Source organism: Terrapene carolina, unplaced genomic scaffold (assembly GCF_002925995.2).
Source record: "Terrapene carolina triunguis isolate 2854851 unplaced genomic scaffold, T_m_triunguis-2.0 Scaffold113, whole genome shotgun sequence".
Classification (NCBI taxonomy): domain Eukaryota; kingdom Metazoa; phylum Chordata; order Testudines; family Emydidae; genus Terrapene; species Terrapene triunguis.
Window position 1 is genome coordinate 9,578,170 of NW_020664464.1, and position 23,851 is coordinate 9,602,020.

A 23,851-nucleotide genomic window follows, 5' to 3' on the forward strand; every position below is an offset into this window, starting at 1 on the left:
GGGGCATCAGGGAAGGACGTGTGGACTATCCAAACCCTGAACTCAACTGCTTTCTGCTGTGGGATGTATGCCCCTTTCTGGGGGTAATCCTGCTGCCTCATGAAAAGGAAAGGCTGCCCAAATACACACTGCAGATGATACCGCGGTTATCGTTACTGTTGAACACCATAGTGGCAGCCTTGCACTGCCAGTGTATACACTCCCAAGGACTGAAGGGTCATTGAAGGAGTGCAGAGTCTCATCTGCTTTATCTGAAAATAGTAATGGGCCATCGAAGGACAAATCCTCAATGGCCTGCTGGACATCAGGAGCAAGGCCTGAGTTCTGAAGCCAGGAAGACCTCCTCATGGTCACTGCAGAGGCCATCACTCTGGCTGACATATCTGCAACATCTAGCATGGACTGCAAAGAAGTCTTCTCCACCAAGCAGCCTTCAGTGACAAATGTCCAAAACTCCTCCATTGAGGCATCAGGCAGCTGCTCTGCAAATTTAGACATGGCTATCCAGCTGACAAAGTCGTATTTGGACAGCAGTACCTGCTGATTAGCAATTTGCATCTACAAGAAAGAGGAGGTGTAAATCTTCCTGCCCATCAGGTCCAGTCACTTAAGAGTCCTTGTCCCTGGGAACGTATTTAAACCTGCCCTGCCACGCTCTATCATTCACTGCAGTTACTACCAAGGAATTCGGAGCCGAATGGGAATAAAACCTCTCAAATACCTGCGTGGGCATGAAGTAGCGCTTTGTCATGTGCTTAGTTGCAGTTGGTACCCAAGACGGCATGCTCCAGAGGACCTTAGTAGGCTCAAGGAGCGCACTGTTAATAGGGAGGGTGACTGTCCCAGGGGCCAACAGCTGCAGGATATCCACTAACTCGCGGGTGTTCTGTAGGAATTACGCTTGAATACCCAGGAAGGCAGCGATGTGCCACAACAGGTCTTGATGTGCCTTGAAAGTCACTGGGAGGAAGAGCCTGGCACTGCGGCAACATCCAAGGACGAGGATGAGGCAGTTAACTGTGCCAGACTCGGATCCTGCTCCAGCACTGACAGGCATCAGCAGCATGACTCTGGAGGCTGCTCAAGGGAAAGGTTCACCAGTACCTGGACAACGATCTCTGTTTTGAGCAGGACAAGGAATGGGAGCTCTGCAACTTATTCCACAGATTCCATGGAGGCCACTAATATTGATAAGGCATTGGTGTCCAGTAGGCGCCAGGCTAGGGGCCCCTGGCCCGACCATGAGATGGGCGTGAATCCTGGTACCCACAGCACTCTATGAACAGCCCTTGCTCAGCAACAGAGCAAGAGGAATAAGATCACCACTCGGACACCGAGGAGTCCCAGGCTTCGGGGCATAACAGTGGGGTCAGTTCTAAGAGCGTAAGTAGCCGGTCAGACTCGTCCATAGCCCAGAATGATGAGGGGGCTTATACCAATGGTAGAAATGGTACGGCTGGCAGCAAGTATGCCTCCGCTGTTTCCGGTGCTGGGAGTGGTGTCGATCCCGAAGTCGACATCGGCACTGACATAACTAAGAGTGCCAAGGTGGAGGGCAGTGACTGGCAGTGCTGGTCACATAGGAACTGAAGTAGTTCCTGTACCAAGGAGGTTGCTTATAAGAAGTCCCGTTTCTTCTGAGAGTGCAAGGGAAACATCAGGGCGCAGCATCAGGAGACCCATAGGTTCAGCAGCCTGTCCAGCCAATAGGGCTATAAAGGACACAGCCCTGGCAAAGTTCTGGACCAAGGGAGAGGTCAAGACAGAAAGGCAGAGGAGGTCCCTGTTGCCTGATACACTGTGCTGAATCAGCCAGTGCCAGCATCGCCCTCATCGGTACCGGACTAAAAAGACACCCTCGGGCCAGAACCAGAATAAATGGTACAGGGTTTCTGACCTCCCTGCATAGTGTTGGGGAGCAGCTGACAGGACCTGCTCCATCCCATGCACCAGCATTCACCACGTGCCGATCCATGCTCCTTCTAAAGGAGGGAGACAAGCCCCCACAGGACCCGAAGTGGCATCGCTTGGTTTTATGTGACCTTTTCCTCAGCACACATGATGGGGAACAAGTCTTCAATCTCTTTGGAGAGGCGCTAGCTCCAAGAAGCAAAGTGGCAGCACTTTCCGAATCCAGGGGCGACCTATGATCTGATAGGGGCCTCGGTACTGAAACAGTCCACATGGCATGTTTGAGCAGGTGCTGCTTCAGATGGAGATTCCTCGCCACTTGAGTCTGTTTTGTGAACAATCTGCAAATTGAACACTGCTTCTTAACGTGGGCTTCACTTAGGCACAGCAAGCACCGTGTGTAGGGATAGTTAGTAGGGTTCGCCCCACCCACACAACAGAATGTTTAAACCCTGGTGAGGGCATCATTAGGAGACAAACTACAACTACCACTATATTGGGGTACTAATGAACTGTGTAGAACGAGAAAAAAAACTAACTTAATAGAGGATTGTGAGGCTGAAAACCACACAGAGCTCCAACTCCAGCCACAGGTGGTAAGAAGGAACCGAAGAGGGGTCAGGGCGGTGCTACAGGCGAAGGGCTACGGCTACAAGGCGCAAGTGCCGCCCCTGTATGGATACTGGTAGGCAAATTCTCTGGCTCCGGCACTCTGGGCACAGACACCTAAATGAAATACGTGGCTGCATCTACTCAAAGGAGAACTGTTGGTTTAATCAATGTGAAGAAAGAAAACTTCTTTTCTTTTTCAATTTCAGTTTTTGTACACAATTTAAAAATGAACTTTTAAATATATACTTTGGCAAGTGAGTAGCCACTGTAGACTAATCACTGTGCTGCATTACGTGAACAGTTTCTGTCTCTAAGTTAATCATGACTGTACATGGTCCAGATATAACAATGCAAAGAGGGGGGAAAAGTGTGGTCAATCAACTTCTAACTACACTCACTTTTAGCCAATATACATAGTTAGAGTTATATTAGCCTTGTGGCCTACTCTGCATTTTATCCCCTTGGCATACATGACTGAACAGGGTATTAATATTAAGTTCAAATAGCCTTGTTCTATTGGTTCAGGTTTCAACCCAAAAATTATTTAAAATGTAGATTTGCATGTTAGTTGTTTCAATTTACACTTCTGAAAATATACCTTGATTCCAAGAGTCCATGGTTTGAAATCATCACTCTTTTCAATTTCTAGTGGTTCAAGCAAAGGTTCCCACACACCAAACATCTCATTGTAATAATGCACCTAAAGAAATATAAAATCATCAGAGTACTGAATTAAGAAGAGATACACCTTAGAACCAACAGCAAATAATAAAAGATGCTCTATAGACTCAAAAAGAAACATCAAAATAAGACATTATAACATGTTGTTGTTTTCATTATATTAGAATATAAAAAACCTTTAAGTAAAATTAAAATAAAACATGAAAAAACAATAGGACTGACATCCTGGCCTCAGCGAAGTCAATGGGAGTTTTGTCACTGACTTCATTGAGGCCAGGATTTCACCCTAGCTGTTTTCCACATATAGGCAGATGAGTCTTTGAATTAAATACACTTCTACCCCGATATAACGCTCTCCTCAGGAGCCAAAAAAGGTGAAACCGCTTTATATCGAACTTGCTTTGATCCGCCGGAGTGCGCAGCCCGCCGCCCACTCCCCCTCGCCCCTGGAGCACTGCTTTACCGCGTTATATCTGAATTCGTGTTATATTGGGTCGCATTATATCGGGGGAGAGGTGTCTCATAGACTTTAAGGTCAGAAGGGACCAATATGATCATCTAGTCTGACCTCCCGCATGATGCAGGCCACAAAAGCTGACCCACCCACTCCTGGAATAATTCTCTCCCTTGACTCAGCTGTTGAAGTCCCCAAATCATGATTTGAAGACTTCAAGAGCAGAGAATCCTCCAGCCAGCGACCCCTGCCCCATGCTGCAGAGGAAGGCGAAAAACATCCAGGGCCTTTGACAATCTACCCTGGAGGAAAATTCCTTCCCGACCCCAAATATGGTGATCAGCAGAACCCCGAGCATGCGGGCAAGAATCTCCAGCCAGACCCGCATCAACCATTGATACTAATTACCTGCAATGGCATGTTATAGACCTATTGACTAAAATCACCTTATCCCATCAAACCATCCCCTCCATAAACTTATCAAGTTTAATCTTAAAGCCAGAGAGATCTTTCGCCCCCACCGTTTCCCTCGGAAGGCTGTTCCAGAACTTCACCCCTCTGACGGTTAGAAACCGTCGTCTAATTTCAAGCCTAAACTTCCTGACGGCCAGTTTATATCCATTCGTTCTCATGTCGTTTATTTTAAAGAAATTTGATGTTCGTCATCATGGACTAAATTCCACCACCGTTATTCAAAATGAATAGCACATTATGTCTCAAGTAGCCCCACAGAAATCAATCAATGAGTAAGGTTCTAAATATAAATAAAGGTAGTAGAATCTGACTATAAAGGGAACTAGAGACAGAAATCTTTTACTTATACAACACAAAGCAAGCATGGCCCATAAGGCAGCAGCACAAACTTCCCCATGACCCAATTCCACATAAATGTGTCTCAATTCTAACCAATAAGAACCATTAGGGTAAATTCTCTCTACATAGCCATTTCTACCTTTGGTGTCTTTGAGAAGCATGCCAATAGAACCACTGGGATGTGGAAACACGTCAGTATAAGCTGGACTAAAATCACCAACCAATTTCATGTAGGTTATTAAACCACCACCTGATAGCAACAGATTTCATTTTCTACTTACTTTTCCAGTTCTAAATATGAATAAGTGGCCTAGAGTGCAAAGTTCTGTATCCCATTAGCAAATTCTCTAACCCAGGGGTTCTCACAGTCTTTCATAATGTGTAATGTCTTAAGAGATATTGTCTCAGGGACCATTTCCTATCCTGTTCATAATTATGCTACATCCATTTGGCAACTATTATAATTGCTTATGTGGAATTATAATACTGGGAAAACATTTATTATCTGTCTTTAATGCAATAAGTGTTTTGTGTTTTTGGAAAAAGTTGGTCATACTTTCCACTTTTATTCTTTGTATAGGGCCAAATCTTGAGCTCAGTGCACAACACAATTAGCAGGGCTGAATACTGGGTACATGATGCAAGGGCTCTTCTTCTCCAGGCTGTGGATCCAGTTTGTGGAAGATATTTTAGCCAAATGGATTTAAATAATTTTGCAGGCATTCACATGCCCACCGCACACACCCAGAGAGGAACGATTCGTGAAGCAGAAAATTCTGATCAGTGAATGCACATTTCATTTATAGCCTAAGATGCAACAGTAAACTACACACAATACTTTGAATATATATCTGCTCTCATCTGAGGATCTCAAAACACACCATTAAACATTAATTCTCACAACCATCCTGTGAGTCAGATTAGTAGCACCATCCCTAGTTTACATTTAGGTAAACAGACTCTCACAGATAGAGATATTTAGCTATATTTACATAGCAAGTCAATGACAAAACCTAGACCCCAACTCTGGTATCCAGTTTCCTGCTCTAGTTGGTATACATAGTACTCCCTATTTAATCTAATGGAAGTCTACATTAGTCCAAGTTTCCCCTTAAGTCTCAAAGGAAGTCTATCCATGTGGGCTAATGATTAAGGAAAGAAAGGTGAATGAAAGTGTTGCAAGACAGGTACAAATCTCAAGAATGAATATTATACCAAAATGTCAATGTCTAATGTAAAAACACAAGAGAGAAAATTGTATAAGTGTTTTACATTATACTACTGATAAAAAACATTTGACGCAACCAGACTAACATGTTTCCAGCACTTATGGTTTTGAAGATAAACCTGAAAACATGAAGTAAGTCTAAATTGATACCACAATACCTGGTCAACCTTCAAAAGCACCATATGATGGTGATATGAGTAAGGCTAAGATTTTGTCAAGGATATTTTTAGTAAAAGTCATGGACAGGTCACGGGCAATAAAGAAAAATTCATGGAAGCCCATGACCTGTCCATGACTTTTACTAAAAACACCTGTGACAAACTGAGGAGCTGTGGAGTCCCCACACCACCTTCGGCGGCTGGGCAGCTGCGGGGGCCCAGGCTCAGAGCTATGGGGGCCCCCACCATCTGTGAGGGCTCAGAGCTCTGGAGGCCCCTTCCGCCCAGAGTGGCAGGATCCCTGCTGCCAACAGCAGCTGGGAGCTGCCAGGGGCCCGCTGTAGGGGGTCCCTACTGCCTGTGGTGGCCAGGAGCTGCGGGGCCTCCCGCTACCTGCAGCGGCCAGGAGCTGTGGGGCCGCCCGCGGCTGCTTGGAGCTCCTGGGGCCCCCACCATCAGAGACGGCTTGAAGCTTTGGTGCCACCAGTGACAGCTGGGAAGTATGGGGAACCCCACTGTCCGTGGCAGGCCCCTGCTGCCTGCAGCTGCTTGGAGCTCCTAGGGCCCCTGCTGCCAGAGGCAGCTCAGAGCTTTGGGACCACCAGTGGCAGCCAGGAACTGCTGGGCCCCCTGCTGACCGTGGCAGTCAGGAACTGTGGGGGCCACCTGCCGCCCATGGTGGCTCATAGCTCCCAGGGGTCGCCACCCGTGGTGACCAGGAGCTGCAGAGGCCGCTGGTGGCAACCCTGAGCTGTGGGGCCTTCTGCCACTGCTCGGACATCCCAGGCCCCCCTGGAGGCAGCTCGGAGCTTTTGGGCCACCAGTGGCAGCCAGGAACGGTGAGGCCCCCCACCACGGCCAGGAGCTGCGGGGCCCTCTGCTGCCCAGAGTGCCAAGGGCCCCCACCATCTCAGGAGGTGGGGGTACCCCGCAGCTCCCAGCCGCCATGGGCTGAAGTCACAGAGGTCTCTGGAAGTCATGGATTCCGCAACCTCCGTGACAAAATCACAGCCTTAGTGATGAGATGCAGCCAGGCTACCCCACATCCTTTAATACATTCTAGTCCAAGAACAGTGCAGGGGAAACCCCCTCAATCCCTCTGAAGGGGAATGTGGCCACAGGTACCCCCACTGCTCCCCTAGAAGGCAGAATGGAAAATTCTTACTGACAATTTCATTTCTGCTAATAACATCTCCCAAATTTCTGGATGTCTGGGATGCCCTCCTCTCTCTGCAGCTCACAGGGCAGATCAGCATTTGGACAATACATGGTTTGGCCATTCCCCTTACAATCCAGTTTGCTGCCAGATGATATTATGAAAGTTGTACAGCTTGAGAATAACTCAAGATAACAAAATAACTATGTACATTAGACCAAAGTTGACAGTCATATGGTAACGAATCCACTACATATCTCACCCTGGCTTCTACGCCATTTAGGGTGGGCAGAATTGTAGGAGATGCTATCCGAAAGGAAACTATCAGTAAGAAATTTTCTGGTCTGCAGCCCAGTGTCTCCCACAGTTCTGGATATCTGTGAAGTGGTGAGCAGTGAATAGATGTAGGGAGAGTTATGAAACAAAAGTTTGGTAGAAAAGTAATATCCTCCTTTTTGCGAGCTTGCTGAAAAGTCTATTGGTTCTGGGCCGCCACCTACAGTGCCTTAATGCCAAAGGAGGCCAATGAGGATGACAAAGTTCATCTTATAGTGCTTAATGAAGGTGTTTGTGTGATGGAATACACCCCTGAATACACACCCTATGCCCTACTGTAATAATCTCTCTACAAAGTATGTCTTGTAAGGTATCATTTGAAAACTCAATTTGCTGATCAATATTGTTCTGCCCAAATATGTGTGGCAACATTGTATGTGAAGTTATAAGATTACCCTGTATGACGTTAACAACACGTTCCAAACCCCACAGCCCTGCCCAAACAGAAACTGGCAGATTTGTCCTAAACAAAGGAATTTGTGCTTTGCTTAGTTAGCATTTAAGCAGCAAATGGAGTCATCATGCAGGAAGGGAAGACAAAGGAAGTTCAAACAGGTGAAAAAAACATCAGGGAATATCCTTCCACACAGTTTCTTTGCTCCTGATTCTCAGGGGGATATGTTTTTCAAGAGAGGGACTGAAAATATAAAAAGGAGGGACAAACACCCCAAGGCACCCCTCTCTCTCTCTCCCTACCCATCACATTGACACCAACAAAGGAAGCATTAGTTGGATACTGAGAGAAGGGGTCTTGACCTAAGAAGTTTGATCACTAAAACGGCTCAAAGCATGTGGTGAGGAAACTCTGCTTTGAATCTAATGTTTCTTAAGTTAGGCATCAGTAAATACTTTATTTTTCTTGTAACCATTTCTGGGTTATGCCTCATTGCTTGTACTCACTTAAAATCTCTCTCTTTGTAGTTAAACTTATTTTATTTAATCCAGTGTTCAAACTGAAGTGTCTGGGTAATTCCATTTGGGGTAACAAGTTGTATGCACATTATTTCCTTAAAGGAATAATGGACTCTATTTGTACTGTCCAGTAGAGGGCTGAACAGTACAAGACATTTTTCTGGGGGGAAATCTGATCCTGGAAGTGTGTTGGGGTCACCCTGAATCATAATCAAGGCTGGTAAGAGCCAGAGGTTGGCCAGATGGCTGCAGCACACACACAGACATAGCTGGGAATGACTAACATACTAGAGGCTGTTTGGAGGCTGAAGCAGCAAGGCATAATAAAGGGCACCCCAGGTTACAGGGAAGGGGTGACACAGCTACTCATTAATCTGGATTGTACATTGGTATGTCACAGTTAGCTGTTGACTAAGTAGTCGCTTTGCAACTTTCTGAGATGGACACACCTGCTCATTTTGCCCACAAAATTGCAAGGGATCTCATGGAACATGTCTTGATCTCTTACGGTACAGGAAACCCTGATGTCTTGTTGGCTTACACAATACATAGTTTAATATGCCTAGCAACGAAGGATGTGGAAGTTCTGAATCCCTGGCATTTTGGGTGGAAAGACACAAATAAGGAGTCTGATCTTCTTGTAGATCCTGTATGTTTAAGATTTTCAGCACTCTTCATGCCTCATCTTTTCAGTTGGATGTTATGGATTTAGACAGAATGAATGAAGCGCGACCCATCGAGAAACATGAAAGGAGGAATTTACCTTAGGAAGAAAGGATTCTGGTGTCTTGAACATCACCTTGTCCTCATAGAATGTGCAGTAAGGATCCTGTATAGAGAAGGCTGCCAGCTCCGACACTCACTTGACAGACATGACAACTACTAAGAAACAAGTCTTACTGGAAAAATAAAAGGCCAACACTAAAGTCAGAGGCTTGAAGAGATGGCTTGTCAGAGCCCTCAAAACTAGCCAAAGGTCCCATTTTGGGAAGAGTGGCCTGAGTTGGAAGTGGGAAAAGTTGGAAAGAATCTGGTTACCTATGCCAGGAAGCCAGAAGATCCTGCCAATAGCACACGAGTAAGAGCAGAGACCTGATGCACGATACTGGTTAAAGCCTTTGTCTATGTCTTCTTGGAAAAAGTCCAGAATGGTTGGAATTCCAGGATTTCTGGGATTGAAAGAACTGTCTCTGAATTCTCACCCACTAGGTCCCATTCCCTTTGGGAGGGGGCTTATTAGAAGCCCTGCTTCTTTCCCCAGGATGCTCAAGACCCACACTGCTCCCCCTACCCATTTAAGACTTGGGAAGAGGGGAGGGGAGACTTGTGGGCCTCACAAATCTGCCCTCTTTGTTCTGCAGGAGTCCTCTGGGACTTATCCCCTCAGTCAAGTAGTCAGAGTCTTCCTCACTTTTAGAGCCTCTCCCGGCTCTGCACTGGGGACCCTGTCCATTTTTCCCTGTTGGAATCATGGCTGCCTTGGTGGGTAGGGGACTCCATCTGCCTATCCCACTCACAGCCTTGGGATATAGCAGAGTTAGGGATGGAAGGCTGGGCACAGGCTGGGCACAACTCACCATCTGCCGAGCCTGGGAAGGCTGCCTCACAAATAGAACAGTGATTTGATCCTGTGCTTTCTTGGCTGCTCTGTCATGACTGTATAGGGGCAGAGTATCTGGCAGCGAGACACTGCTGCTGACACTTAGGGTAAGTTACACTCCCAAAGCGTTAAATGACCCAGTAAGGAGGAGGAATGCTGAAGAGGGAGAACACTGCTCCCCCTACCCAAAAATTGGTCAGAAAAAAACTAAAAAAGGAGACGGGTAGGAGCAATAGAAACCACCGTCCACTGCTGTGAACACAGAGAATCTGGTGGCAAGCAGAAGCAGAGGGCACATGGCCAGTGTGTGCAGCACCAAAATGCTGATCTATCTCAAGCAGCCTAGACATCCAGAATTGTGATAGATGCTGGGCTGCAGAAAGTGGAGGGCAGAGCCAGCTTGGGGCCCAGAGACTAAAGCAGCTATATCAATAGGGACCTTGAGATAATGATTATAGACTGTTTTCTACAGTTTTTACACTTGATTCTCCCCTACACTGCTGATCGGCTGGTAGCAACATATCAGTGTTCTTTTGGTACGTTGCTCGTAAGTGGTTATTGCTGTTATGGGGAGTGTTGACAATTCACAGAAAGGAAAGTGTTCACAGGGGAAATGTTGCTCATAAGCAGTGGTTGCTCTTTCAAGACGTTGCTGCAAACAAGCATCTACCGTACTAACATAACATTTGCAAACCACTCTGCTTGTAGGTTATGAGTAAAGTTTTTCAAAGTACTAAGGGTCAGACATTTTAAAGTATTTACGTGCCTAAAGATGCACACAGGCACCCAGTGGGATTTTCAAAAAAGCACTGATGCTTAACTCCTGCTGAAATCAATGGGAGTTACATATCGACGCACTTCTGAAAATCCCATACGCATCTATCTGAATTTTTAGGTGCCTAAATATCTTTAACAATCTGGTCCTCAATCCCATTTTTAAAAGTGAATTAGGACACTAAATCGAGTCCCACTGATTTTCAGTGAGACTTAGGAGCTTTTGAAAATTGTACTCTACATCTCTTTCTCCCATTATATGTCTGTCCTGTCTATGTATGTCCCAATCCCACAAACACTAACTTGACTTTAGTGGGACTACTCACAATTATGAAGTTAAGCATGGGCATTGTTTGCCAGAGTGGGGCATTATATTATAAACTCTTCAAGGTATGGATCATCTATGTTTGTACAGAGCGTGGCAGAATAGGGAACTGATCTTGGTTGAATCTATAGGCATTACAGGAATGCAAACAAACATACCAAAAAAATCCATGCTCAAATATAGTTCCTATCTAAAATAACTGATGAATTTTATGTCAATAAGTATTTTCAATTATGAGCCACAATTGCGTGTAGTGTGAGGGGGCTGGGAATGAAGGGTAGTAACTTTGTGATAGAATAAACTAACATTGTCTGGGAATTTAGGGATTGTTGCTCCATAACTTAGGGTTGTTGCAGTGAAGTACAAGGACTCTGCAGATAGTGAACAATGGAAGGTTGTGCTCCACAAGGCACTTTCCCCCCCCTGAAGTTTAACTGCTAGATAAAAATATCACCTTTACTTGTCAAAAGTTTCTTTCATAAGCCTTGTCTAAGTAACAAGTCAGTTTCATAATCATTATTACACCTGCTTTTGGGAAAAGTGTCATTATATTATATCCTTACCTCCAGTTCAAGCTGGGAATGGAGGTTGATGAGCGTACTCCAATTTTTGACTTCTCCGGAAAATGACGACTTTGCTAAAAGCATAGGTACCGTTCTGTGACCAACTCCAGCTTCAAGAGTTACAATGACTGATTCAATTCTCATATTTAATGTCTCCCCTGTGAGAACCAACTCAGCTGCTGTATTTTTATTTTCATTTTCATTTGACTTTTCAAGAAACCACATTTTTAATTTTTTTATATCTTTCTTATCCCATAGGTCTGGAGGAATTGGACTAATCTCTTCTTCTGAAGTCTCTGTAGTTGGAGAAAGTGCCGATGTAATAGTAATCACTGTATTTATGATAATGGGTGAAACCTATGAGGGGAAAAAAATTGATTATTCAGTGCCGTTGGGTATATGTAAAAAACATGGAACTGGGTATATCAATAACCACTTTTTAAAGTAATCTCTTGAACTGACTAGTTACTGCTTTCAGTTTCAAAATTATAATGAATATTTATTACAGCACCTGATTGTTTCCTTTTTGGGACTGACTTTCCCTCATTTTAGCACTCGTATGCTTTACTTCTCTCTCTCCATACACTAAAGATAGTTCAGACTTGCTTTGGGGTTAAGCCATGCCCCTTCTGTCTGCCTTCCAGAACAGCTTTCAAATATGTGTAAGACTGAAACCTCTAGCTAGTACCTCAAAACAACATAACTGTGTACATGCTTCAGAGATGGGGCAGACGGGAGGAGAGTTCAAATCCAGAAAATAATTAAACAAGTCTTCCAGACCTTTCTCCCATTTCTAAATGTAATGTAGTGAGCAGTATGGAGAAATAATCGGGAGGGAAAGAAACAGGTATAGATGACAGAAAATGAGGTTCCCCTTTCTCAATGACAATGTTTATGTAGTTTACTTTGGGACTATTTCCTGCCAAGGGATGCTTCTGTAGAAGAAAAAACAGATCATACCTGTAGTATTTAATAAAGGCTTTGAAAAAAGACTAAGTAGAGCCTTGCAGATTTCTTTTGTGCTGGCCAATATCACCCATCCCATAAAACTGGAGAGGAACCTTCTGAATGAGTTTTTATCCCCTCTGAAATTGGCCTTCACAATGCCATGTAAGTTGTTGGTAATTAGCATTTTTGCACTATTACAGATAACTTGGATAGCTTAATAAAAGAAACATTTCAGATAAGAAAAACATGATTTTCTAAATTTGATTCAAGTAAGTCTCAACCACTTTTCTAGTGTCTTTTTTATTCCACCATTTTTTTCTTATGGCATTGAGGACTCAGACAAAAGGAAGACAACAATCTCTTGGAAAGTTACATTTACCTTTGTCAAGAAAAGTACGGGAATGAGGATGACAAACACTGTGGAAAACATAATAGGGCTTGTCTAAGACTGATATCTCAGTGGTCCTTTGAGGTGAAATAATGGCCAGCAGAAAACAGGTTTTTGACCGACAGATACTAGAGTGAAATGGAAGTCCAAAGAGGAGATTCAAGGGCCTTAAAAACCACAGAAAAGTTCCAGGTTGAACAAATGAGCCAGTTTGCTTGTTTTGACAGATAAGTAACACCAGGAAACCAGATGATGACCCAAGAGTGATTTAGAGGACCCTGCGTTTATGGTACTGTAATAACAAGGTCTTAGCGCATGTTTTCACAAAAAAATTGACTTTTATTATTAAAAATACCATTTTTGTTAAAACTGAAGTATTTCAGAAAAGTGTGTTTGTTTTGATGATTACCAAATTTTTTCAAAACAAGCACGTTTCTGAATTCTGAAATTGTTTCAGAATGTTTTATTTCACTTTTACATTAGTTTTACATAGTATGCATTAGTACCACTGACATGTCATAATATAACATTTTATCTTCTTTTCTAGATTAAAAACATCTTCTTGTTTGTGTTGTCATGAAATAATGTCAGACTAAATTCTGAAAAAACCTTTTGGCATGTTCCAAAATGAAATGTCAAGCAGCTTTACAACACGTCGTGATTTTGCAACAGGGTTTCAAGCTCAAACTACAGCTGTCCATTAAGGATTACAATAATGTTCTTATGACTGCTTTCATAGAATTGAGGTTTTTGCCACTACTACAGAGATTCTCAAATCGTGATACGTTCACTTGGAAGTAGTGTGCTGTAATAGGGTGATCTCTCTCTTTCAAACGGTAGTGGAACCTGGGGCTAGCCAACCCCTAAATTCATGGCATGGCCCCTTTTAAAAAAAAAACAGCTATTCAAGGGATCAGCAGATTAGCAGAAGAACGGAGGCCAGGTGTTAAATCAGCTTGCTACCTCCTTAATATGATAAAACCCAGCTGTTAGGTGACTCCCAAGAGGGGAGAAAGAGCAGAGAGCTGGGAGAAGAGAATTACAGAGAAGCACAGATTCAGGAGGACAGGCCCCTGGAATGGGAACCAGAAGGGAGAGCGATGGGCTAGAGAGGCCTCCCTGAACCACAGCCCAGCTTCAAGAAGTATGGCTGTGGAATCCCGTAAACATAAAGAAGAAGCTGAGTGTCCAGGGAACAGGGCAGGTGGTGAGTGGAAAAGACTCTCCAACAAGGCCGAGGCCTGCAATGAGACTGACAAAAACCCCTGACTCAGGGGGAACTGTGAATCTGAAGCCTTGGAACATGGGTGAATTGGAGCTGAAGCTGCCTACTGCCCAGGTACAGCCCCTTACTTCCAGTGATGATTTACCCCATCTCTCTATCCCCCGCTCTGAGCCAACACTGTCCTTTAACATCTACCCACTCACACCACCAGAGCCCCCAGCACTCCAGCCACAGCCCCTACCCCTCAGTCTAAACCTCATGTCCTCTAACTCTCACCCCCACCCCGATTCCTATCTCTTCTAATTTCCTTAAGCATATCCCCAACCAGTCAGATCACCTTAATAGGCACACACACACACATTCCAGGGACACAGCCCAAGCTTTAGTTCATCACAAGTTTTAAAATCCCATCCGCCTGAGACCCTCTCGTCTGAATGCTTTGGCATCACTTATGTTAGTCCATGTGGTAATGAAAGTTATGTACTTGGGAATATATGTGATCCTCAACTATGGATAAGTGGATAACTAGCAGTAGTTTTAAAAGAAATTATACTGAAACACAAAGGTCTGTTGATGAAATAGGCAGTGGTATGAATCAAAACCTGACTGAAAAAAATGAAGAAATTTCAGGCACTGCTTGTTGGCTTCCTGCTACAAAGCAATGAAAATATAACATTGTTAAAAAGTATGATCCTAAGTACCTATCATTTGGATTTACTTTGAATGCTGAAAAAAGTGAGCCATGGGCTTAGTGCATCATTTGCTATCATCTGTTATCCAATATTCAATTAAACCTTCCCTACTCAATGTTACCTCAATAGAAAGCACAGCTCTTTAGAAGACAAATATCATGGGTTTTTGTTTTTTTTGTTTTGTTTTTTAAAGATTTGAAAGACTGCTCAAGAAACAAAACAAATTACCTCTCTATGCAATATTAATGTAAAGGCCCTGATAGCATCATATCAGGTAAATCTGAGGATTGCTCAAAATGGGAAACGTCATACTATTGGTGACACGCTTGTGTACCTTCAGCAAAAGACACTTATCAATTCCAGAGGACAACGCTGCAAAACAGCTTGATATTGTTTGTTTATCAAACAATAGTATATCAGGAAGAATTCAAGAGATGGCTTTTCAACTAAAGCAAAAGTTCATAGAATGTGTAAACAAAATAAATTCTTTTAATTGAAATTAGATGCAAGGAGCAATATCACTAATTTTGCTCAGTTTCTTAAATGGTTTGATTCAGAAATTACAGTTAAGAACATAAGAACGGCCGTACCGGGTCAGACCAAAGGTCCATCTAGCCCAGTATCCTGTCTACCGACAGTGGCCAATGCCAGGTGCCCCAGAGGGAGTGGACCAACAGGCAATGATCAAGTGATCTCTCTCCTGCCATCCATCTCCACCCTCTGACAAACAGAGGCTAGGGACACCATTCCTTACCCATCCTGGCTAATAGCCATTAATGGACTTAACCACCATGAATTTATCCAGTTCTCTTTTAAACACTGTTATAGTCCTAGCCTTCACAACCTCCTCAGGTAAGGAGTTCCACAAGTTGACTGTGCGCTGCGTGAAGAAGAACTTCCTTGTATTTGTTTTAAACCTGCTGCCTATTAATTTCATTTGCTGACCCCTAGTTCTTGTATTATGGGAATAAGTAAATAACTGTTCCTTATCCACTTTCTCCACATCACTCATGATTTTATATACCTCTATCATATCCCCCCTTAGTCTCCTCTTTTCCAAGCTGAAGAGTCCTAGCCTCTTTAATCTCTCCTCATATGGGACCCGTTCCAAGCCACTAATCATTTTAGTTGCCCTTTTCTGAACCTTTTCTAGTGCCAGTATATCTTTTTTTAGATGAGGAGACCACATCTGTACGCAGTATTCGAGATGTGGGCGTACCATCGATTTATATAAGGGCAATAATATATTCTCAGTCTTATTCTCTATCCCCTTTTTAATGATCCCTAACATCCTGTTTGCTTTTTTGACCGCCTCTGCACACTGCGCGGACATCTTCAGAGAACTATTCACGATGACTCCAAGATCTTTTTCCTGACTTCTTGTAGCTAAATTAGCCCCCATCATATTGTATGTATTGTTGGGGTTATTTTTTCCAATGTGCATTACTTTACATTTATCCAAAGAATAATTCTTTAAAGTTAAAGAATAATTCTTGTTTTGAGAAGATTTGTCAAGATGTACAACAGCAGAATAAATTTTTAAACTGAGTTTATTGCAGGAAATGGTGTGGAGTGAGAAAACAGTGTCAAGTGTGTGCTCTGATGGAGCATGAGAAGTGACTAAAATTTGGCAGTGTTTTGACAAAAATTAAATAAGTGGTGTCCAATGCTAAATTTACTCCCTGAAATATTCACTGCAAGGCACTAGTTGCCAAAACATCCCTGTCAATCAGAAAGTTGTTCAGGATCCTACTGTAAAGGTGGTCATTTTTATTTAACCATGAGCACTGAACTCACGTTTGCTTCTGTTATGTGCAATGAAATGGGAAGTGCTAATGCATGGGAAGGTGCTGACTTGTGTCTCTGAACTCCATTCAGAGGCACACATTTTCCTCAATTATTTTAGTTTTGAATGTGCTGATTGCTTTCGTATGAATTATAGCTGTCAAGACTAGCCTATTGAGCTGACTTGTTGTGTGTGTCAAACTAAATGCCAGCTTACAGAGAATGAAAATTATACTTTTTAATGTTCACAACAAATCAAGAGCAATGATAAAGAAAAGACGGCATGAAAAGAAGAAGAGAACCTGCCAATGACTCCCAGCTTTGGAAAGTTTCCTCACTGAAAATTACTTGAAAATTCATCATGATCTCACTACTGACCATAAGAGAACACTGCCTTAATTTGGTTACCAAGTTTAATGAATATTTTCCTGACAGTGTAACAAATGAGAATTAGATCAGGGATTCATTTTCAATACCAGGCACCCTGTCAAATGAAAAGTAAAAGTTGATTGAACTGTCATGTGATGGTGGACTCAAACTCAATAAAATGCAGCTCAGAGACTTTTGGATGAAAAGAAAAAAGGAGTTTAGCCTGATACTGGACAGAGATTTGGAATTTTTGATGTCCTTCAGCACTATGTAGCTCTGTGAGATTAATTTTTTTGCTCTGGTTGTCATTAAAAACAAGTAAAGGATGCATCTCAGTGTAGGACTGGATCTTCAGTTGAAGCTCCCCAACATCTTACCTGACATAAAGCAACTATGTTCTATGAAGCAAGAATACCCTTAAAATTGTCTCAGAGCTACTCAAAATGTTTTGTATTTTCTTCATTTACATTTTGTAAAAAGGTAAGCATAGTGAAGTTTGGCTTGTGTTCAACTATATTCCTGATAAGAATTAGCAGGAACTCTGAACTGAAATTTGATAAATTAAAAAGTTATGCCACTGATTTGCTTCCATGACATACCAAAATATATCAAGAGGTCATTTAACATATTTTTTCTTATAATCTACACGAAGACAAACTGTCATCACTTCTTCATTGTGCTTTTTGATTCACTGTCTTAAAACCTCAGATGATTAAAATAGATGTTATAATCTAACATTTTAGGCTTCCTTAGGCATTTGAGTCCAGAAATACTTAAGTCTAGTATTGCCTAAAATAAATGCGTACAAAAAGGATAAATTTGCAGATGGTACCTCAAAAGTCATTTTTTTAAGAAGGTGGTTCATGAAGCAACAAAGTTTGGTAACCACTGCTCTAACAGAAGTCTTGAATTTTTTTTAGCATGGACTGAGGGTGAGAATGGTTGGAGTGAGGAAAGAAGTACATCGTCCAACCTGGAGTATCCCCCTTTTTGTTAACACTCCCCTTTCAGTAATCAGGCTCAAGTAGTGCTTCCTGTTACAAGAGGTCCAACCTTTTAATGGATAATGTGATAGGCACTGTGTGAGTTTCACTAAGTTGGAGAATCACGGCTGCCTTCACCATCTGACAACTGTGATTATTGTTTCCTCTCACTTATCTTTTGCTTCTCAGATGTGGTAAGTGTAGCAGTTGCATGATGAGGGAGATAAACGTACTCAGTTTGGCCAACATTAGTGTAAGATCATTCATTCCTAGTGTCCTTTGGTTTACTTCCCATATGAAAAAGAGCTTTGCTGTGGCATTTTTTCTGGATGTGAACAGATCCACCTATTGATTGCTGAAATTCTGAGACATTATCTAGAATATTTCTTGTTATTTATTTTAACACAGTTTACAACCATCATGCTGCCCAAACCAGAAGTCCTCTGTGCACATGTTTCCAAAGTGTATGAAAATGGGGATGGAATGCAGAAAGCAAACCAGACAAGCCACCTAAACAGTGACCAATGTATTATGCAATGGTGATTGTAGGATTATTTGCATAACTGAGGTTACAGCAAGTGATTCCATTCCACAATGTTACTGAACCATTGAAAAATTAACACAACTGCAGCACACCACTTGTCAATCCAGAAAATTCTCCCACTGATGCACAGGTGATCAACGTGGCTCTCTAAAATACATACACAGGAACCAAATCTGAGTGGGGCATGACCGTAGCACACTTAAAACCAGAGCAGGAAAAAATGTAATTTCTAATAACTTGGTGGCATGGCTAAATCTTTCTTTTCACAAGCAACTATACCTCGTGGAAATAGGGTGATTTTTGTCCAAACCTATCATATGAGTCACCATATAAAAATGAGGTGACATGACTGCAGTACATATGAAAGGCTTTTTCTTCTTTTGTTTCAATATAGTAAGCAACAGGAGATGCAAGACTATGAAATGTGTTTAGATTGTGTTAATTTTATAGTTACATCAAAATTTTAAAACAAAACCAATAACTTTAAAAGCCAGTGGGGGAGGAGGAGGAGGAGGAGGAAGACAGGACACAAAAACTACATTTCAACTTACCTTTATTGTTAAGGATTTAATTGATAGGTCAGCCATTTGTGGATTAGTACCTGACTGCACCATTTTGAAGAAGAAATCACAAGGCTGCAATACCTGAAGAAGAAAGAATTCATGGTCAACTCTAAAAATATATAGTAACTGGAGTAAAAATACATGCTTAGCTAGAAAAATATCTCCTCTAAAATGCTATTAGGAAGATTTAAGGGAAAGAGTTACTAGTGATAATTCTGTTGGTTCTTTAAAATGAAAAACTTGACTCTTAATATTAGCATCCCTTCTGATATGAGAGAACAGAAACAAAAGCGAATGGAGCAAACAATATTTCAGCCATAATAGACTGTTTCTCGCTCAATATCAAAAGTGAATGATAGGGAAAAAGTACCCATTTTTACCAGAAAATGTCCATTCTTTGAGTAGTAAGATCCACAGAGCCATTACAATGGTCCTTCAGCCCGCTTGCCACTTGGGGTCAGAATCAGTCTTGTCAGTTGGTCTGCCCTGCCCTTTATCTCCTTGGTTGGCGGCAGGAAGAGAGTGAAGGAGCATGTGTGGATCAACAGACACTACTCTATATTATATAACTACTTGATTCTATAACTTGATTTGAACTGCTGGCCTTCTCCTCTAAGGATGAAGAATTCCCTTTGTAGTTTGTGCATGTACAGAAGTGTATGACCTGGTCTTTTTGCATTGATTTGTCATGCTGCACTCGGGCTGTCAGCAGAAGAATCTGACATTGGTGATTATCCCCCATGCTGTACTCTGTAAGGGTGAACAGGGAAACAGAGCTGATTTGATTATTCATTTATTTCTCCTTTGGAAGTTTGTCCCCATAAAAAATTGTTACTTACCATCTTTAAGACATGGTTGCAGACCGCCCAGGTGTATGCACAACCAGTGCACTGAAGCCAGAGAACTTGGCTTGGTAGCACCCACTGGGACAGTGCTTGTGCCCTCTGGCCTATGTAGCCCCTCCCATGGCTATATAAGGGCAGCACTGCCCTGACCCCCCTCAGTTCCTTCACATTAGAAGAGTGGACAGAGGGTGAGTCATGGAGGACAGGTCTGCACCCACATCTTGAAGAACAACAGTGACAATACAGGTAAGTAATTTTTTTCTTCTTTGCGTGGTTGAAGACATGTATTCCACTCAGGTGACTCATAAGCCGTTCCGGCAGGCAGTAGGGTTCAGAGTCTACTTAAACAATGACTGCATAACTGCCTCCCCAAAGTTTGCATGTGACCTATGCTGCAGTAATAGCATAATCTTTGGTTAAAGTATGCACTGAAGACCATGTAGTAGCCCTACAAATATCTAACACTGAAACATTGTTGACAAATATGATCAATGTCCCTTGGACTCTTGTTGAATGAACCTATAATGTCCGCCAGGGCATAGTTTGAGCTACTCCATACACTGTGGTAATACAGGAAGTTATCTACCTGGAAACAGTCTGTGCAGAAAGCAGCTGATCTTTCATCGGATCTGCACAGTGGACAAAAAGTCAAGGTGATGTACGAAATGGTTTAGTCCTTTCGAGATAGAATGTCAAGGACCGCCTCAGATCTAATGTATGGATATGCTGATCACCCGCATTTCAGTGCAGCTTAGGAAAGAATAAAGGCAAGTAAATAACTTGATTAAGGTGAAATTGTGAAACCACCTTGGACAAAATCTTTGAATGTAGTCTTAAGGACACTGTCTTTGAATAACTGAATAAATGGAAATTCTGCCATTATGGCTTGTAATTTGCTGACACTTCTTGTGGACATTATAGCCATAAGAAAAGCTGGGTTTTGGGAATAGAGAAACAATGAGCAGGTTGCCACCAGATCAAACGGAGGACCCAAGAGGGCAGCCAGCGCAGTATGGTACTAAACAGGATCATTTCCTTCATAGGTGGAAAGAGATGGATAATACCTTTTAGAAATCTCACTACCATGGAGTTTAGGAAAATTGATTTTTCTTGGATTGGATGATGAAACAACTGAGACTGCTGCCAAGTGAACCCTCAATGAGTTAAAAGCCATACCAGAGGACTTCAAATGTAACAGGTAGCCCACAATGTCCTGAACATGAGCTGACATGAGTTGAGCTCCCTTTGATATTGATCAAACTGAAAAATGTTTCCATTTAGCCAAATAAGTAGATCTAGTAGATGGCTTTCTATTATTAAGCAGGATCCTATGTACTGCTTCCATGCATTGTTCTTCTTCCTAATCAAACAACATACCATCCACAGCGTGAAGTACTGGATGAACAACCTGGCCATGGTACTGAGTCAGCAGGTGAGGAAGGAGAGTAGGATCTGGGAGGTCAAACAGACAGACCGAGAAGGTCGGAGAACCAATATAATCCTGGCCAACCTGGCACAATAAATATCAGTCTTGCATGATCCAACTTCACGTTTGAGGATAACCTGAGAAGCAAGAGGGATGGAGGAAAGGCATCCATCAGGTCTGTTCCCTAGTTCAGATGGAAGGCATCAGCTAGAGACCCTAAACTAAGTCCTGCTCAGAAACAAAATTGACAGCACTAGTTATGCTTTGTTGCAAAAAGGTCAACCTATGGAATGCACGATTCCTGAACATGGACTTTACCCCACAGCTCTTTAGAGACCACTCGTGGTTGTCAGAGAAAGTCCTGCTGAGATGATCAGCCAGCTGGTTTTGAGAGTTGGTAAGTGTGCCGCTGTGGGTATTATGTCTTCCTTGACACAGAAGTCCCAAAACTTTGTTTCCTGACAAAGCTCGCTGGAGTGGGCTGGTCCTTGCTTGTTCACATAATATGTTATGGTGGTATCTTTGGTGAGTATGTGAACCATTGCTCTCCTGATCAGAAGGCACAGTCCCATGCATTGTAAATGTCAGACATTGATACAGAACAACAATTCCCATTCCAAGCACAAACCCTAAACCTTTAATGTTCCTAAACGTGCTCCCCCAACCTATTATGGAGGCAACAGTGATTATATTTCTGGTTGGCAGAGGACACGCAAAGGGAACACCCTGGCAACATTGTTCCATTTTGCTTACCCCTGAAGAGAATCCAGTATCTCTAGAGGCACTAAGACAAGCCTGTCCAATGACTGGCAGCTTAGGTGATAGACCAGCTTCAGTCATGACTGAAAAGGATGAAGACGCAATCTCACATGCTGAACCATATAAGTGCATGTGGCCATACGTCCTAGTAATGTCAGGTACGCATGGACCACGGTCAAAGGATGAGACTGCAGATCCAGACAAAGGCAATAAATTGCCTGGAATCGCTCATATGAGAGAAAGGGCCTCAAATTCATGAAGTGTAGTAAGGCTCCAATGAGCTTGATTTTTTGAGCTGTAGTCAACTCGACACTGCTTTGTTCAAAATCAACCACAGTTGATCGAAGAGGTTCAGTGTGAACTGGACACGACTGAGGATTTGTCCCTCGGATCTACCTCTCACTAGCCATACTTTAGGTATGAGAAGACATGAATTCCCTTCCTTCTGAGATAAGCAGTTACCACCATCATGCATTTGGTAAATATGCCTGGGGCTGATGATGGGACAAATGGGAGAACCATGTACTGATAGTGTTGGCAGGCGACAATGAATCTCAGGAACTTTCTGTGGCCTGGGAAAATTGGCACAGGGAACTAGGCATCCTGAAGATTGAGAGCAACAAATCAGACATTGTGATTCAATGGAGGAAGAATAGTAAGCGAGGGTAACCATGTGGAATCTCAAATACTTGATGTATTTATTGAAACCAGGCAGATCGAAGATAGGTCTCACCCTTCCTTGGACTTGGGGATCAGGAAGTACCGGAGTAGAATTCCTTTCCCTGAAGAAAAGGAAGAACCTCCTGCATAGCTCCCAGAGCACACAAAGTCTGGACGTGCTGAAGAAGCAGCGGCTCATGAGAAGGGTCCCTGAAAAGGCTCAGGTTGGGGAGGAATGGGATAGACAGAACTATTGCATAACCCGATCCCACAGTGCTCAGCACCCATCTGTCTGTAGTTATTGCTTCCCCAAGCACTGTAGAATTGAGACAGCCTGTTCCCAAACTGAGGAACCAAGGTTGAAACATTCACAACTGGTACATTGCTCTCACTATAAAAGTATGGTTGACTAAAACTAGACCCAGAAGATGATCTCCTCTGTGATTTATGTCCTCTTCTGGGAAAGTCTTTCTGCCTAGCAGGATAGGATGAGGGCAAAAGTATCACTGAGTGCGATATTGCTCGTGTTGTTGTGACCCTCAAAGTGACACACTGTGGCCTCAGTGTAAACCCCAATGACGATACAGTAGCTCGGAAGTCCTTAAAACATGTAAAGTCTTGTCAGTTTTCTCAAAAAAAGACAAACAGTAAGTCCTTTATGGTCATGGCCACCATTGAAAGACAGGATACTGGGCTAGATGGACCTTTGGTCTGACCCAGTATGGCCATTCATATGTTCTTATGTACTGTGAGGTGATGCAAGAAAAAACACCCAAAACCTTGCATGGAAACATAACTCTTGTTGCTATGTTTAGCTCTGGGTGTTATAGATGCTGGGGGTATTGCACGCGGATTTTTCAGGCTCCAATATTGCTTCATTTAGAGGAAAAGCAAGTCTCCCAGGAACTGAGAATTGAAGAACATCACTAACTTAGGGGTGTCCTCCTGAACACACCCAGCCTGAACACCCAATGACAATGCTGTTTGTCTCAAACAGATATGATTTTAAATCCTCTGGTACTGTAGAAGAGAACACAGGCAGTATAGGATCATCTGATGAAGAGGAAGAAGAGGGAAGCAGAACTACTGGACTCTCTTATGGTAATACATTTGACTGTACCACAGGATCAAGTTGTACCTG

The 23,851-nt window shown here is 42.8% G+C and overlaps 1 protein-coding gene across 2 annotated transcripts in view; it reads right to left on the reverse strand.

Moving 5' to 3' along the window:
* Window positions 1-23,851, reverse strand: part of VPS13A (vacuolar protein sorting 13 homolog A) — a 273,789-nt gene that overhangs the window by 112,338 nt on the left and 137,600 nt on the right. For both annotated transcript variants that reach the window (XM_026652410.2, XM_026652411.2), the window contains exons 40-42: window positions 19,009-19,101; window positions 11,524-11,880; window positions 3,122-3,223 (exon numbers count right to left, since the gene is read on the reverse strand). In XM_026652410.2, the coding sequence (XP_026508195.1) occupies window positions 3,122-3,223; window positions 11,524-11,880; window positions 19,009-19,101 (552 nt within the window). The remainder of the gene's footprint in view (window positions 1-3,121; window positions 3,224-11,523; window positions 11,881-19,008; window positions 19,102-23,851) is intronic.